At 37.6% G+C, this 15,904-nt stretch overlaps 1 protein-coding gene across 3 annotated transcripts in view; it reads right to left on the bottom strand.

The window, feature by feature from the left end:
- The window catches only part of GARRE1 (granule associated Rac and RHOG effector 1), a 54,089-nt gene that overhangs the window by 8,495 nt on the left and 29,690 nt on the right, over positions 1 to 15,904 (bottom strand). For all 3 annotated transcript variants that reach the window (XM_048958644.1, XM_048958645.1, XM_048958646.1), the window contains exons 3-9: positions 10,513 to 10,719; positions 8,503 to 8,643; positions 8,129 to 8,224; positions 7,824 to 7,985; positions 6,749 to 6,907; positions 2,157 to 2,254; positions 562 to 687 (exon numbers count right to left, since the gene is read on the bottom strand). In XM_048958644.1, the coding sequence (XP_048814601.1) occupies positions 562 to 687; positions 2,157 to 2,254; positions 6,749 to 6,907; positions 7,824 to 7,985; positions 8,129 to 8,224; positions 8,503 to 8,643; positions 10,513 to 10,719 (989 nt within the window). The remainder of the gene's footprint in view (positions 1 to 561; positions 688 to 2,156; positions 2,255 to 6,748; positions 6,908 to 7,823; positions 7,986 to 8,128; positions 8,225 to 8,502; positions 8,644 to 10,512; positions 10,720 to 15,904) is intronic.

Genomic DNA, 15,904 nt, shown 5'->3' with positions numbered 1-15,904 from the left:
ATACATAAAGACATTTAACTGAGTTTTTATTTTGCAGAAAAATGTGCATTTGGGTAATAGAAAGTGGAAGAAATAAAACTGGAGTTCTCTAATAGACTACTTACAATAACAATTCAAACTATTACTACCCACAGCCATGGGTAACGTGCTCTACAGCAGCCTGCTTGTATGAGAGGTTGGACGAGATGATCCCCAGAGCTCCCTTCCAATCCCAACTATTCTGTAACTCTGTGATATGCAGTAGCATTTACTATTCTCCTAAAGAATTTTTAATTGCACTTCAAGATACAAATGAAAATATTTATTTAATATAAATCAAGTAGGTTTTTTTATGCAAGAGAAAAATACTTTTGTGCACATAGGTAAACTGCTAGGGTTTTTTTGTTTGGTTTTTTAACGTACTCACATACGTACTCACAAGATTACCTATATAGAGTACAAGTTTCTTGCTTTGTTTGACCAGTGATTTCTCTTTCTGGTTAACCAGAAACTAAATTCCTCAGTATAGTCTTTTCAACAGCAATGACTTTGTTTAAACAACAGGCTCAAGAGGAGATGTACCTTCCCTCCTTCCACCGTGGTATGTCAAACACAGCAGTATAGAGCACATCTACTAGTCCCAAAGTCTTCTCTGGATCCAGACTCCTCTGTAGCAAAGACATTGTTGCTGGATCTTCTTTTAGACACCTGTAATCAAAATCACAACTTTGAATTCCACACTGAACAATTTTACCATGCTAGTCAGACAACGAAAGGCTAATTAATATGCTACTTTTGCTCCTGCAAAGGTACAACTAGCAAGGCAGTATAACATATGAATACCTGAGGATTCCCAAGGTCTAATACCACAGCCCCAGTTTCTTTTTTTTTAACTGTTGAGTATATAAGAAAATTTCGTTGTAGGCAAGAGTTTTATCATTTATTTTCAAAATCAAGATTGATGATTTCCTGTTTAGCTGAGCAGGCATGATTAAGGCATATTAGGAAATAAAAAAAAACACAAGAAATCCTGTCTTCTAGGAAATGGCAAGAGCACTCAACAAGCCTGACAAAAAGACAAGGTGCAGGAACTGTAAATCTTGAGTGCACTCTAGATGTCCCATCCTAGGAACACCCAGCCTGACACACTCAGTGAGAAAAATGGTTCAGCATATCCAGTAATCTGTGGAAGATTTTACTGATCTGTGAAGATGCATGCTTACTGTAATTCTTCAATAATCTATGGAATTAGGATTTAATTTGAGGTGAGATCAGAATAACCTGGATTTAAGTACTGGCACAGCTGTCAATTATTTAATGAGCCCCTTCAGCAGAGATGAATAAATAGGCACTCTCTCAGCGTGTCAGCAGGTGGAGCTCTTTCAGAGATGCCAAACGCTGGCACAAAGTGCTCAGCAGTATTTTAGTTCTTTCACAATAGAGCAATTTATGTAAAGGGAATAGAGAAGTGCCAGTTCATACCCCATAGTGGGATTAAAGATGAATTTGGATAAAGATCGTGGGCTGACTTGTACTTCTGGACGCACCATTGGTACCATCAGCAACAGGCTATCTCACTAAGGATTCAGATGAATGCAGTGTGTAAACACCAAAGTTCATAACACCAAGTACACTGAAGAAATAAAGGAAATATTGTAATTCCAAATTATTGTTTCAAAAGGGAAGACAACCTCACCTCAAAGTGCAAATTAATGTTATGCTTTCCTAGGCAGCTAGTTAAGCCCCTAGGAATGGCACCTCTTGAACCACAGAGTTCTGCAGTTCACAACAGCACCCAAAGAACATCTCAGTTAAGAGCTAAAACTCTTCTACTGATCTCAGCACCCAGGACTGCCAGGGAGAGTAACAGGAATGTTTCTGGATTTATATTTATTTAACTTTCTTCATCTAGCTTTTACTGTTCTGCTCTTGTGCACCAGCCTTGCTTCCCTTCCACTGCCGCCAACAGAGGGAGCATTAATACAAAGACAGCTCAAGTACAACTGCTGGTCAGTCTGATGAATAGTGGCATTTAGTCAGTTCCACATAAAGGAATTTAAGGAAGATAAGCCATAATTACATAGCAGTTCCTGCTCCACTTGTGCTGCACTGTATTCTTTCCTATGTATTTCTGTCATACCTACTAGGATGATCTACAGTGCAGTACTTTCACTTACCAAGTTGATGGAACTTGCACCACTATTCTAGATCCTTCTAAGCTTATTTGAGGAGCATAGGCTTCTTTATTTTCAATCTGTGCTGTGTCCACAACCACCTAGAAAATAATATGAAAATAAAAGACAATTTAGGAATTAGTTATAGTTGTTTTTATCACCCCTGTAGTCAAGATGCAATAGTCTCAGCTCCCTGCCACACTACAAAGGACCTCTGTACAAAAATGTACAAAGAACCAGATAAAAACAAATCAACTCAAAATCATCATCACATGTTAATTTGTACTGAAATGTCTTGGGGAAAGAAAAAATGAATGTAAACTGATCAGTTTGATACATTAGCCCATATTTCAAGGACATTCTTCTCGACTGCACTGAGTCACCATGTAGTTACCAATGTCTTTACGTAGCAGCTGGTAGTTATCAATGGATTTGTGTAACAGCTCTTATATGTGAGAAGTCTAACACAGTTGCTACCTTAATAGCCCCCAAACACCTATTTCTCAAAATATTTTAAATAATGCATACCATGCTACAGACAAAGAGTATTTAGCCTGAAACTCTCCACATACCCTGCAATTTTTAGCACCCCCCTACACAAACTTTCACGATTACAAAATTGTATACCAGCATATCTCTATCCAATGGTACTGTAGGTAACAGAGAATTAATAGTAGTAAAGAGAAGAAAATTGACTGTTCAATTTATTTTATTTTTTTATTTTTTTTTAAACTCTAAGCCTTCTGTAAGACATCATGAATTTATATGGAAAATGAAAGTCTTGAAAATTAATCTGTTATGAACCCTTTTTTTTTTTTTTTTTTAATGGAAACTGAGAAGGAATGGATTCACTCCAACTTCATTTAAACTTCAGTACCAGTGATAGTAAGTTCCATATTTGGTTTGTGCTCTCTGTTGTTGTCCAGTCTGCATGAGCTGGCCTTTTTGATCACTTCCATAATTTCCTATTTTGGTCATGCTGAACCAGCAGCTTTTTGGCAACAGTCAGCACTTCTTGCTCTGGTGACTAGCAGATTAGCTGTACCATTTATCCTTGAAATGGCAAAAAGTCCTCCAGCATAAATAAGCCTCAAGGGGCATTACTGGCTTTTTTGCAATCATCCTACACTTGTTCTACTTCTGTCCTGTAGTCTATTACTGTTTATGAAGAAAGGTGAAATATAAATAGAGCTGAGATTCTCTTCTCCTGAATTACCAAACCCCTCCAACAATACTTAAGCTTTACTATTTCCTACCATCTCAATATTTTAACATAAGGCCTTCATTTTCCTCTAGCTGTCTCTGAACATTTGCTCAGGTTTATCTGGACTTGCAAAATCTGTCTAAGCACAGTCTAAGCATGTGGAAAAATGCTATTACCCATTCACGATGATACCTAACATAGTAACAGTGCAACACCATTATTTTTTCTTGATATTTGCACCATTTTAATTTTAAATAATTTGGTATAGATTTAGCTATATTGCAATTATAATTGGACTAAGGTGAGATCAACTAAGTAGTAATTCTTCTTTTCCCCTCAGCTTCCCCCCAGAAATACTGTCTGCATCTCAGATCAATCTCACATCAGTCAAGAAGTAAAATTGTAATTGGTGCCAATCTAGGTCAGTTCCTGGAAGTGATGCATTGTAGTGCCACTGCTCTTGGGAGGGGTTTTCCCCGCATTTGTTTGACTTTTTTTTTTCCTCCTTCTTCCCTTTAAAAAAAAAAGTCACATTTCTCAACATTTGGTCACAGTTACAACATCTCAGATTTAAAACTACTAGGAGATTGAGTGCTCCCACAATGCATGTTTTCTGCTAACAAAGATCAGTAAGCACAGGAAAGGATGGCTAACTAGAGACAAAGTTGAAGTATTTTGTTTGCAGGATGCCAATTCAAAGTTTTATTTCCATTCATCCTCTGAATTACTTTAATTCCTGCATCTTTTTATTCAAACATACATTTACTTAGCTGACCTAAATCTGAAAAGACAGGAATTCTTTACACACACACCACTTAGCACATACGTATATCCAGATATTACCTTGGAATACACACACACACACACACACACACACACACACACACACACACACACCCCTACAATTCCAGAAATTCTTTAAGTTAAAAACCTAAAACAATAAAACAAACTAATTTACACCTCATTGCACTTTCTGCACTTATCAAGAGTTCCTTCTGCAAAGGCACATGGCACGACAGGCCAAAGATAGTGAGCGTATCAATGTTCCTTTTTAAGTTTGATATTGACTTAGCTTAACTCACCACTCTGAACTAACACAGATAGCTTAGTTCTCAAAAGCAGTGAACGAAAGACTGCATAATATTGTCCAATGATACATTTATCCGAGTTGCACACAAAATAAAATAAACATGTTTCTCACTCCCTGCCTGCTAGGTGCTCACTGGATAGCTTCCTGTGCATCAGACATCCATTGTTCTTGTTTTTAAAGGTGTTTCCTCCCTCATCTCCACCCAAAGAAGGCTTTAAAGAAATAAATTACAGTTTCTCATCATTGCATGAGACTACATACAGGCATAATTGAATCATGTAAAAACAAACAAACAAAAAGGCACATATTTTATACCTTCACACCCATTTATACTGTAACAAATCAAAAGTGAGAATGAATTCAGACATAAGGCTTACAAGTACTTCAACTATGTGTACAGCTCATTACTGTGTAACCGAAGATAGAAACCTGCTATTTTCAGAACAAGAGATTCAGGCAAAGACATTCATGCTTCTACTGGAGATAATACTCTTTGTATCAGCACTGTCATATGGGAGAACATATAATAAGATTATACTGACAACTCTCCATATGTTATGATAAACCCAAAGAGTATCAGTGATACAATTACCAGCAGGTCTAACAAGTTATGTCTAGACTAGGGGATACCAGGTTTCCAGACTCCTGAGTTCAAATTTGCCTTGGGCCACTCTCAAAATCTGATCAGGGCAAGATTTGGGCGTACACAACACTGAAACCCCTAAGCTTTTGTTTTGCTGGAAAGGAAGCAGTGGGGAGTGCAGCATCCTCCAAGGCATTCCTCATCTAGATGCTCAGAAGGCAAGAACTGCTAAGGAATTACTGCACACTTCCATAGGGCTGCTGACAAACACTTCTTTCGTGGCCCCATTTCCCACACCTTGCTGCTGTCTCCCAGCATCCTATCAGCCATAGACAGTCTGACTTAACTATGGCCCTTTTTCTAGTTGTTCATGCATTTAACACGCATTTTCCTAGTAAACACCTACATACAAATTTGATCAATCCTATTATTTCAAAGTGCACTCCTCCCTGCAAAGATGCAACCCTCTTAAACCTCTCTCTGTAAAATTTCCTTATATAAAGTGCTTATTTTACTACCACTTCCCTCTACGTCACACTGCGGTAAGGATTGATGGCAGTCACACTGCTGTTACGATACTGATGGTTTGTCTCTTTCATTTTAAGCCTTCAATCCAACTGCGTTGTTACAAACAACCATGACTTAAATCCAGTTGTCCAGCATATTTCATGTCAAGAGGATATGTAATACCTAATATCAAAGGAAACCTGAAATAGATGCATCCAACATTCACCATTACTAGAGAATGTATTAACAGTACCAAAAAATACACGGATCAATGATCTAAGAATGGAGGTTAGGCAAGGTCACTTAATCAGCTGTTTGCTTGAAAAATGTATTTGCAAGGTACTAGCAATAAGGATCTTTCCATTTGAAATTGCAATTTGTTTCAGTTCTGGCAGTCTGTATTCACCTCGAACAAGGCATCAATAAATGATCATCAATAGCATTTAGCCCAGAAATGATTCAAAGAATACTTGATAGAAACTATTGTAGGCTATGGTACACCTCTGTGCATCAGTTTCATCCTATCCTACTGCACTCCTGTCCCCATTTTATTTGTCCTGTCGAGTGAAAACTCAAGTCTAAAAAAATGAATTTATCAACAAACTCTTCATTAAATGAAGAGATCGCAGGAACTAGTTATAGGAGTACAAGTGCATTTTCTTATCAAAATGCATTTCAAACACCTGTTTTTACTAAATCCTTACACAGTGTAGAATCTATGGTGCCTTTTGCTCATTTGCTTCTAAAGGATATACATGTCTGCAGAAAGGCATTAAGTGCTATGCCTTCTGCTAGAGGCACCAGGTTGCATTACTTGGTGCAGACAACTAGACGACTTACTGCTTTCTGTTCAGCAGCAAAACCAAGCTTCCACTTGAACGAGAAAGGAAAAAAAAAAGAGCTGAGAGAAAGGTTCTTGTTTTGTTTGCTTTGTTTTATTAAACAGGAAAGATTCAAACATTTCCTATTTCACTATTAGAACTGAAGTTTCATTTCTTGTCTTCCCCTGTTCCCAACAACTACAGATAGCATCTACAGACTTGCATTCCATGAGGATACATCTTGTTTATAACTAAAGTTAGCTGCATGTTAAAAATAGAAACTCGGAGCAAGATGTAGGAAATTAATTTTCAAACACTTTAAAATACCTAGTTTTTCTTCAGAATGTTGAAGTAGCCCTTTTTTTGGCTAAGCCTATCTCTATTACTTACCAGTCCTGCTTGACCAAACAACAACTGTACAGCAGTTTTGCAGGCTCCACGCCAAGTCGAAGGGCAAACCTGATTTAGTACTTCAGTAACAGGAGAGTCATCCCGTGGTGTAAGTCCATTATGGCATCCAGCTTCTTTAATTAGTTGCAACATTGTGTGCTGGAAAAAAAACCAAACACATTTGTCATGTGATTCAGAAATGTTAACATTAATGGCCTCCATATGTACACAGTTTTCAAAAGCTTTTCAGCCACCTATTGCTACATGTGCTACCTCTCAAGGGTCCTACATGTAAGACTTTAGCTGCAGAACAGAAACACTGTAGTCATCGTGTGCAATTTAGAACACAGAACTCCAACACTATAAGCAGTATTTAGCTTTTGCAGAACAGTTTGATCAAAACTACAAAAGTCACTTCCAAGACAAAAGAAAAACATTTTAAGTTGTTGGCTGTTCCAACACTTTCAGGAGCAAGGACTGGCCTTATCCAAAAATTGGAAAAAGCTGATTAAAATCCCCAAATTACTTCTCAATGGACACCTTTTACATTTTCTCTACATTGAAAATTCAATTAACTTTTTTACAACTTCTAAAAATACATTTTAAGTTGACTTAGAAAGATTGCTTCAAGTTTGGAAGGCATGAAAGAAAAGATATCGTAATACTGTTTATTTTAAAGTACTTCCCTTAGCAGCAGAAGGCACAGTCCTGACTGGTTTTGGCACCTAAGATTATATAAGCTCTAAAGTCCATCACCTGCTAAGGACATCTGTAAGGATTCCTCTTCATATTTTGATACCTGTTTTTAAAAAGTTTATAGAACCCCAATTACCTCTTAGACTTCTGTGTTTCTCTTACACCAGACTGAATTTGCCTAGGTGGATTAAACATTATCAGAGGGAGGAGTGAGCCCACAGCGTTATCACACCTCGATTCCACAGGAAGTCAGGCTAAAAATACACACTTTTAAGTACAAGTTGGCACTGAACTACTGTGGTTTTTCTCTGGGTTTTAAGGAGTTCTACTGATTCTCATTTTATTTGTTAACCATTGTGGTTAGATTCAGGACTATTACCGTTTTCAGCTTCAGGTTTTCTGCTGCAGACTCGTTAAAGGATATTCCTTTCAGAAAGTGCGGCCCTATCTGAACCGGTACAGTGGGCAATTCACACTGAATTGGCTGAGGTGGAGTCTGTCTCCTTCCTGTTTGCTGGGCTTCGGCTTCACTGCAACAGCCCTGAAGCATAAAGAAATAGATTAGAAGGAAACGAAGATAATGAAAACATCCTCATGAGTCCAATTCTTTTTTTTCTTTTTTTTTTTTTTAATAGTTATTTTTAAGGTGCAGAGGGATGAAAGAGCAGGTTTAGCAGATCCTACCTGAAGACTTGCTTCAATAGCTTTTGGGTTCAAGTGGAAGCCAGCCTTCATTGCATATTCACAATGGCCTAAGCTCTCCAGAGCCACTTTGTAAGCCTGACATTAAACAGAAAGTTGAAGGGAACAGCTACATCAGCAAAGAAGCAAGCAGTCACTGTTTCTGGATACACATATAAAATTTGTTACATAGGTTTGCTTTACTCAGTTCTGCAGTGTATACACATTTATCACTAAGTTCAATACCTGTAGTCCTCTCGTACTTCAGGGCTGCCTGTGCTACAGGTGCCTGCAGTAATATATTCCCTCCCTGTTTCATTCATTGTCCCACTGACTGCACTAGATGCACACAAAAGCAACTGATTTTAAAAACTCACCTGCAAAGCACTGTCAATTTTCACGTTTAGCTCTTTGAGCTGATGTTCAGGGATTGCTACGCTCTGTGAGCAGAAAAGCTGTTGAACTTCAATTCCTGCCAAACATCCATCGCAACCTCTTTCTCGCAGTCGAGATGTAGCCTATAACATCAAGAAAAAACTATTGGGTTAAGAAGTTCAACAGCAAACCAAAATCACACTGAAGTTAAAAACAAACAAAACCAAACAACCCACACAGAGTTTAAAACATAAAGGAGATTAGAAGAAGCATGTGGTGGAAGAGTTCTGGAGCTAATTACTTATTATAACTGATTCAACTTCTAGTGTCACTTTGAAAGTATAAATCTCATGTAATTTATATGGCGTTGGATAGCAAATCAAATCAGCATCGTTTGCTGTTACTAATTCAATTCTTTCTCTGGACTATGGCTCCTGGTTACATGGCCACATGATCAATGCGCTCAGATGAGGAAGGACTTCAATCTTCTATCATAAAGCGTATTTTAAATCCTTACCACAGAAACAAAATCTACATACGTGTCATGTACGTACAAACATTGCAGCGTATATAAAATACGCTTTATGAAGTTACTGGTGATCACTATGGTACAATTTGAGAAGAGCCACACAAGACTAAAATTAACCACGGGCAACAAGAGTGTAACAGCTTTACCTACTTCAGTTTTAAAAAATGGTAAATACTAAACACAGAATACCTGAATTAAAAACTGAAATACTACCGAGCAGTGGAAAACAAAGAGAAGCCTATTTCTGTCTGTATTTAAGACTTTAGATACTGTTGATTTGAATAATGTAATAGTGGTATTAAACTCTATCTTGAAATACAGTTTTTATTCAGAGAAATAGCTGGAATGGGGTGTTAGGAAAAAAAGGGTAGAGTCCCAGATCTCTAAGTCCAATTTTAATTCTAAGCAGGTTTTAAATGAACTTGATAGCAATTACATTTCTAGAAGCTATAACACAATTTTAAAGGAAATAATAAACACAAAATTACTTTTATACAAAAGAAGTAAAATCACACCAGGATTAGAACTGTTCAGATTATATGTTATAGTCTACATCAAGCATTTCCAATCTCTATTTTGTCTAGTGAAAGCAGTTCATGCCACAGTAGGAATTACAAATAATTCCTCTGCATTCAGAGTTCTAAGGAAAGCTTATTTGCCTTGATACAACTTGCAGACATCTGCTAGCTGATAAATGGAAAGCCCAACAAGATTTCCAAACAAGATGTTTAACGTGCCCAGGTGGGTTGCCCAATTAGACTTCAAAAGCACACGCTGCCCTTGGTTACTTGAAACTAAGGAAACCACATACTCCATGTCAGAAGCCATTCTGGTCTGTCTGTGCACTTCAGTAACGTACAGGAAATGCAGGAAAGCTCATAAACCTGGCTTTTTTTTCCTTGTATGAACTTTTTTTTTTTTGGCAGAAAAGGATTTCACAGATAGCAGTGCTAACTCAAATCCAAGTCCAGAGAGTAGCACATTTAGGTAATAAGATGAACATTCCAACTACTGATACAGCAAGGAACATCAAGGCTAACAGCTAATTCTCCCTCAGCACAAAGACAAGCAGTGTCAGAAGTTTTCAGAAAAAAACAAAACCAAGGAACTGGCACTCAAGATGTTAAAGATACAGATGTTACCTAAGTTATCGCTCATCTAAAATTTCACCCTGTATCTGCAGTGACTCTTTTTTTTTTAATAATTCCTTCTGTCCACTGATCCATATCTGAATGCTGTTAATTGCTAATAACAAACAGCTGTTTCCATTGTGCACTCCTTATATACATTCATATCATGAGTAAAAGCTTCTCACGGGGCAGAGATCATATAAACACCACATAGGTAAAACAGATTTTAGTTTCCTTCTTCAAATGCAGCATTTCCTTAAAGTTAGAGATTTTCTTCCCTTATCAGGGCACTTAGGCCTGAACTTTTGTTTCACTGAATACAACACGATGTCACTACACTGAGCCTTCCATACCTCTGCTGCTCCTCTCCATGATCTTACTGCATCTTCTAGCTCATTTGTGGGGCTTAAATTTGAGGCTCCAGCTCCACCAACATTCTTTCTTTCTTGGGCTACAGCTTCAGCAAAGCAAGAGTGTGCCACTGGCTGGACCTTCTGCAAAGCTTGTGACAGGAACTGAAAGTGAACCTGCATCACTGTCAAGAAACATCGTCCAAGCACCTGCAGGAAGAAAAAAAAACAATTTTTAAACCAATAAGAGATTTTACAGATTTTTTTTCCTTCTTTCTTGCTCAATGCTTGGGTTAAGTGACTAAGTTAAATTTTGATTTATTAATTAAAAAAAAAGAAGAAATACTAGTGCCTCAGACCAGAAGCAGCACTCAGCATTTAACCATTTACTTATGGTAAACACTGAGCAATAGCTTCTACAAATTAAGAGGAGATCGGACTGATACAGTCAATTCAAGCTTCTGTGTTGTCTTTAACTAACCTTACCTTGATCTCAGAAGTAAATAATGAAAAGCTTTAAGTTATTTTGTAGTATCAGGCACATGAAACAAAAAAAATAAAAATCACAGTAGCACGTTATCACAATACAGTCAACAGCCAAAAACATTAACACACAGACCTGGCTAATTTATGCTAAATATATCTGTATTTTAAGACATGATAACAAAATCAGAAGAGTTTAATTCTAAAGTTTATCTTTCCAAGCAGACCAGTAATTACTAACAAACATGAACAACGTTTTGCCACAAGGTACAGATGCACTGTAGTGCCGTTTTTAGCATACAACAGTGACTGCAGAATACACACAAAATCGCAGTTCTGTCACTTGCATTGTCTGACAGGAATGCTAAGGCTGGCACAAATCTCATCAGTACATTTCACTGCAACGTGTCACCTAATACTACTCAATTGGAAAGCAGGATGTAGAGTAGGGAAGAGCGAGCAGGAGGGCTGCTGGTCTGTTCCCATACCCAGAGGGACCAGCACTGACAGCACAGCAGCTCCTGCAATGCCAGAGCTGGCTCCACAGGGCAGCCACCCGAAGCAGTGGGCTCTGCACCCCATCGTGTCCCTCCCTGTTTGCCTCCCTCACACGCAAACACTGCTCCTGAGAATGACGACCACAGACAGGCCACAGTTACTACAAGCAAAACAAAACAAAGATCCCCAAAACCAAGTTTTAGGTGTAGGCACTGTATGTAAAATTGTTGGAGTAGGGCTGTTTGAAAAGGCAACTCTGAGGACAAAGCAGCATATACACAAGTGCTCTGCCTGCTTGCAAGGCCATGCTTTCTTAAGTGAACAAAAGCTTACAACAAAGGACATCCGGGATGCAGGAGAGAAGCAAGTATTTCCCAAATTGCTGCAGAAATAATTGAAGAACTATTCAAAATGCTTTATTTCTTTTATGAAGTTTCTCACAAAGTGGTTTAAAGCGTATATTTGACTTTATTAAAAAAGACTAGGCTTGAATAATAGTAATATTCATAAAATACGAAGATAATGTACAAACCCATTGTGCCTTAGAGCAAATAAATCATCTGGCTTATTTTCAGCTACATTCTTCTGGAATAAAAATATTCAGACACAATGATCTTACTGGCAAGACGCTGTAGTCATATGAACAGCTATATGCATTAGCTATCTACTTTAAAAGGATCCGTGGTGGCAATTCTTTTTTTCCATTGCATCCGGTCTCCTTTTGACATTCCATTCTGGTTCCATCACTTCCCTTCTTTGTACGAGGCACAAAATTAAACATTTTTGGTACTTTGACTGACCCCTGGAAGTGCAGTTTGCCTTACTAAAAAAGCATTCAGCAAATGATAAAAATGAATAAAACTTCAACTTTCCTGACTACAGAGATGGAAAGGTTTATAAGAACACTGCAGTAAATAAATGAACAAGTAAATAAAACTTGCGACATGAATATTTCTGTGTACGAAGAACGGAGTTGTCAGGGGAAGAAGAAACCAGAACCCATTAGGAATTTCAAGCTGATTAAGTTTCATTTAAGGTACGGAGGCTGCAGTTTCTCCTGCCTTGGAATAATGTTCAAATAAACAAATGATTTAGTTTCAGTGGCACCACACAGCATTTCTAGTGTAATTTTTAATGTTAAGCAGCAGAGATAAATAGCAACATCTGCTTTGCAAAACTTGTTTTGTTTGAAAAATAATCCATTCCAGTCTTCCTCAGAAATGATCAAGAGCGGCTTTAACTGCTTAAATAGAACCTAATTGGTGGAAGATTTCTGTACCACAGAATTAAATGCTCACTCCACATAGCAAACTCACTTTGCTTTAAAATTCAATTAATGGAGATTTTCTTTCAGAAGAGCCGTATCTCTGTCTTCACAGTGGGAAAGTTATCTACCACCAGTTTAAATACAGCCAGGGTTGGCCAGCGGCACCAAAGCGTGTAAAGCAACGCGCACCACGTTGTGAGATGTTACTGCATGGATACAATGCAACTGTTTTCACAGCTAGGAATATCACTAGCTATTTTACTTTTCTCTGCCATGCCAAAAGCGTTCAATTCCCCTGCTTTAGACTATAATGAGAACAAGAAAAAACCTAGAAACTGTGTAATAATCAAAAAAGAACTGGAGCCATTGCAGGTGCCAACCTGTAAGTTTCTGTTCATGGTGGCACTTTCATAAATTATTTCTTAGAATCATTTATGTTGCAAATATGATGAAGTCTTTTGCTTGCAAACTTATCCCAAGAAACACATCTCTAGCACCACAATTCTCCTACTCCTCTGCCAGGCAGAGCAGCAATCTCTGAATAACCCTACCTGAAAGGAGTTCGCTCTGTTTAGGCAGCTGGAAGCAAAATTACTTCTGAGGAGATGTAGTTTTAGACTTCCTTGTCACTGAAGCGGGTGATGAGTTTAATTAAATCGACGACATACATACAGAAGTGTCAGATGAGGCTGTACTGGTAGGTTACATTCTGTCCCACATGAACACCTTCCAATCAATTTTAGAATATTCTGATACAGAAAAAATATTCTGATACAGAAAATACAGAAAACTGCCAGATTTCAATGCTGAACAGTGATGCCATGCAAATTCCCTGGGAAGCAAATGCTTAAAGAATCTGCTGATTATATAACACTACCATTAATAAAATTAACAAGTAACCAGTATCAGTCTTCCAGACTTGATACACGCAATGATGTACCATTCTATATAATGGAGCATAATAGCTTTTTTATAACGGCTTTTTCTCCCTAAGCAAACAAAACAAACCCACAGACAAAAACATGACACCACACCAGGCTTACTCAGTGGTTTCCCTACTATCCTCATGTTTCTATTTATACCAGTTCTTCATGGTTTTGGTGACGACAAGCCCTATGCATAATCCACCTACCCACTGAACAGACCAGATTAAAATATCAACATTATTATGTTAACCGTGTCCCTTTACTCAAACTGCCAGACTATGAGATAGTCCTCTTTCTCATGTACTACTGAGAGTGAACAGAATATTGCTTTTTTTTAAAAAAAAAAAACAAAAACCCTACATATCAATGCTCTGCAGTTTGGAAGAGTGATCTCATATGACTAAAGCACCTCCAAAGGAAGACACAATGTTACTCACTAACAAGAGTTGCTTGCAAGGTAAACTGGATTCCACTGGCAGTTGCTCCTCTACACTTATTAGGAGACAAGGGCAATCTAACACACCTACCCCAAACAAAAGACTCCTGAGGATATTTCTCAGCTGCCACTCAAAACATTGAAACATCTTGTTTCCTTTTCAGACAAAAAAAGAAAAAAAAAAAATCAATTCTGTTCTTCAGTCACCTACTAGAGAAGATGGCAAAATATCTTTAGGTATTACTATATTTTCCCCTCAGTCCTACAAAAAAAAATTATGCTGCCTCTCACACTCTTTCCCCCAGTGTATCTTGGTGAAACTGTGCAAGCCTTACATTTTTTCTGCTTCCATTCTGTGGATTTAAAGTGAGTTTTTATTCCTGCTTCTAGTTTTATGAAATGTTAACATTTCACATAGATCAGGAAGAAAAAAAATTGTTAAAGTTTTGGCATAAATAGTTCAGTATTCAAATCACAGAACAGCAGATTAGGAGAGGATCTCAAAAGGTCACTGTATTGTCCCAAGGAGCAATTTCAGAGTCAATTCTGCCAAATGCAAGTTTAACACAGTCTGTAGGGTCTTTGTGATGGACTCCAAGTTGTTTCTTCTTAGAGCGAAATCCCTCTGTGTTGCTGGGGAGTGGGAACTGACTGATTTCAAACATTGTATAACATTACTTTATTCCGAGGGGTGGGGGCACCTCTCCAGTGGGATCAAAGTGGGAGAGAAGATGGTAGCTGACTCAAATCTTACTTCTGTAGTCTCCCTACCTTTTATAACAAACCATTTCAGTGATTCTCTGACATTACAAACTGCTTCCACAAAATCTGAAATGAATCTTCCCTTCTGAAATTTATGTTCATTTTTTCTTACTCCATCTTACATGGACACAAAGGACAGAACAATGCCACAACTTCTGGCATTTTTTACATACCTGATGACTACTGATTTTCCTTCTGTCTGCTCTTCTGTAAAAATCAGTCTTTCTAGTTCATCCTCAGAGGCCCTATTTTCTGGATGTCTCACTACCACATGTCCCTCTAGTTACTCGCTATTCTAAGTCATGCAGTCAAGCATGGATGCAGTGTTGAATTTAAGGCCATGATACCCAAAGTGAAGAGAACTTAATCCTTATTTCATGGTTTATGTAGGTTATGGTCATGTTAAAATACATTACAACTGCCTCTGCACAGTTCTGCACAAATGATTTATTAGACTGTGTTCAAGGTCTAGAAAAGGTATCTTTTGAAAATATATAGCTAATGTTACTTCACTGCATACTGAGCACAGAACACGGAAAAAACAAAATTCTCACTATTAACTTTCATAGTTTCTCAGCTGATACGCAGCTTTATGTGAACACTGATGACAAAACACCTCTCCCAAGGGTTCAGATTTCCCTTCAGAATGGATAATATTAAGGAGAACATTGTTTAATTTAGAAGATGGCCTGATATCATTAGAAATTAATATGGAACAAGAAATCATAGGATCATACAATATCCAGAGCTAGAAGGGACCCACCAGGTTCCTTTAAGTCCAACTTTTGGCTCCACACAGGACTACATAAAAGATTTAAACTAATGTTTGATTTTTAATTACTTAGACTTGTTAATTTTGGGCAGTGGGATGCTGTGTTTGTTTTGCTTTTATTATTATTATCATTTATTTTCTGAACTGGACATGAGTTTCCCCAAATAAGAAAGAGGTTATTGTATTTCTAGCTATAAGTTTAAATCTGATGGAAAACTACCAATTAGAATTATGTAAATAGTACAATTTAA

This window comes from Lagopus muta, chromosome 12 (genome assembly GCF_023343835.1).
Source record: "Lagopus muta isolate bLagMut1 chromosome 12, bLagMut1 primary, whole genome shotgun sequence".
NCBI classification, from domain to species: Eukaryota; Metazoa; Chordata; class Aves; order Galliformes; family Phasianidae; genus Lagopus; species Lagopus muta.
Note: the sequence above shows the minus strand (reverse complement) of the source record. Positions and strands in the feature narration are given on the sequence as shown.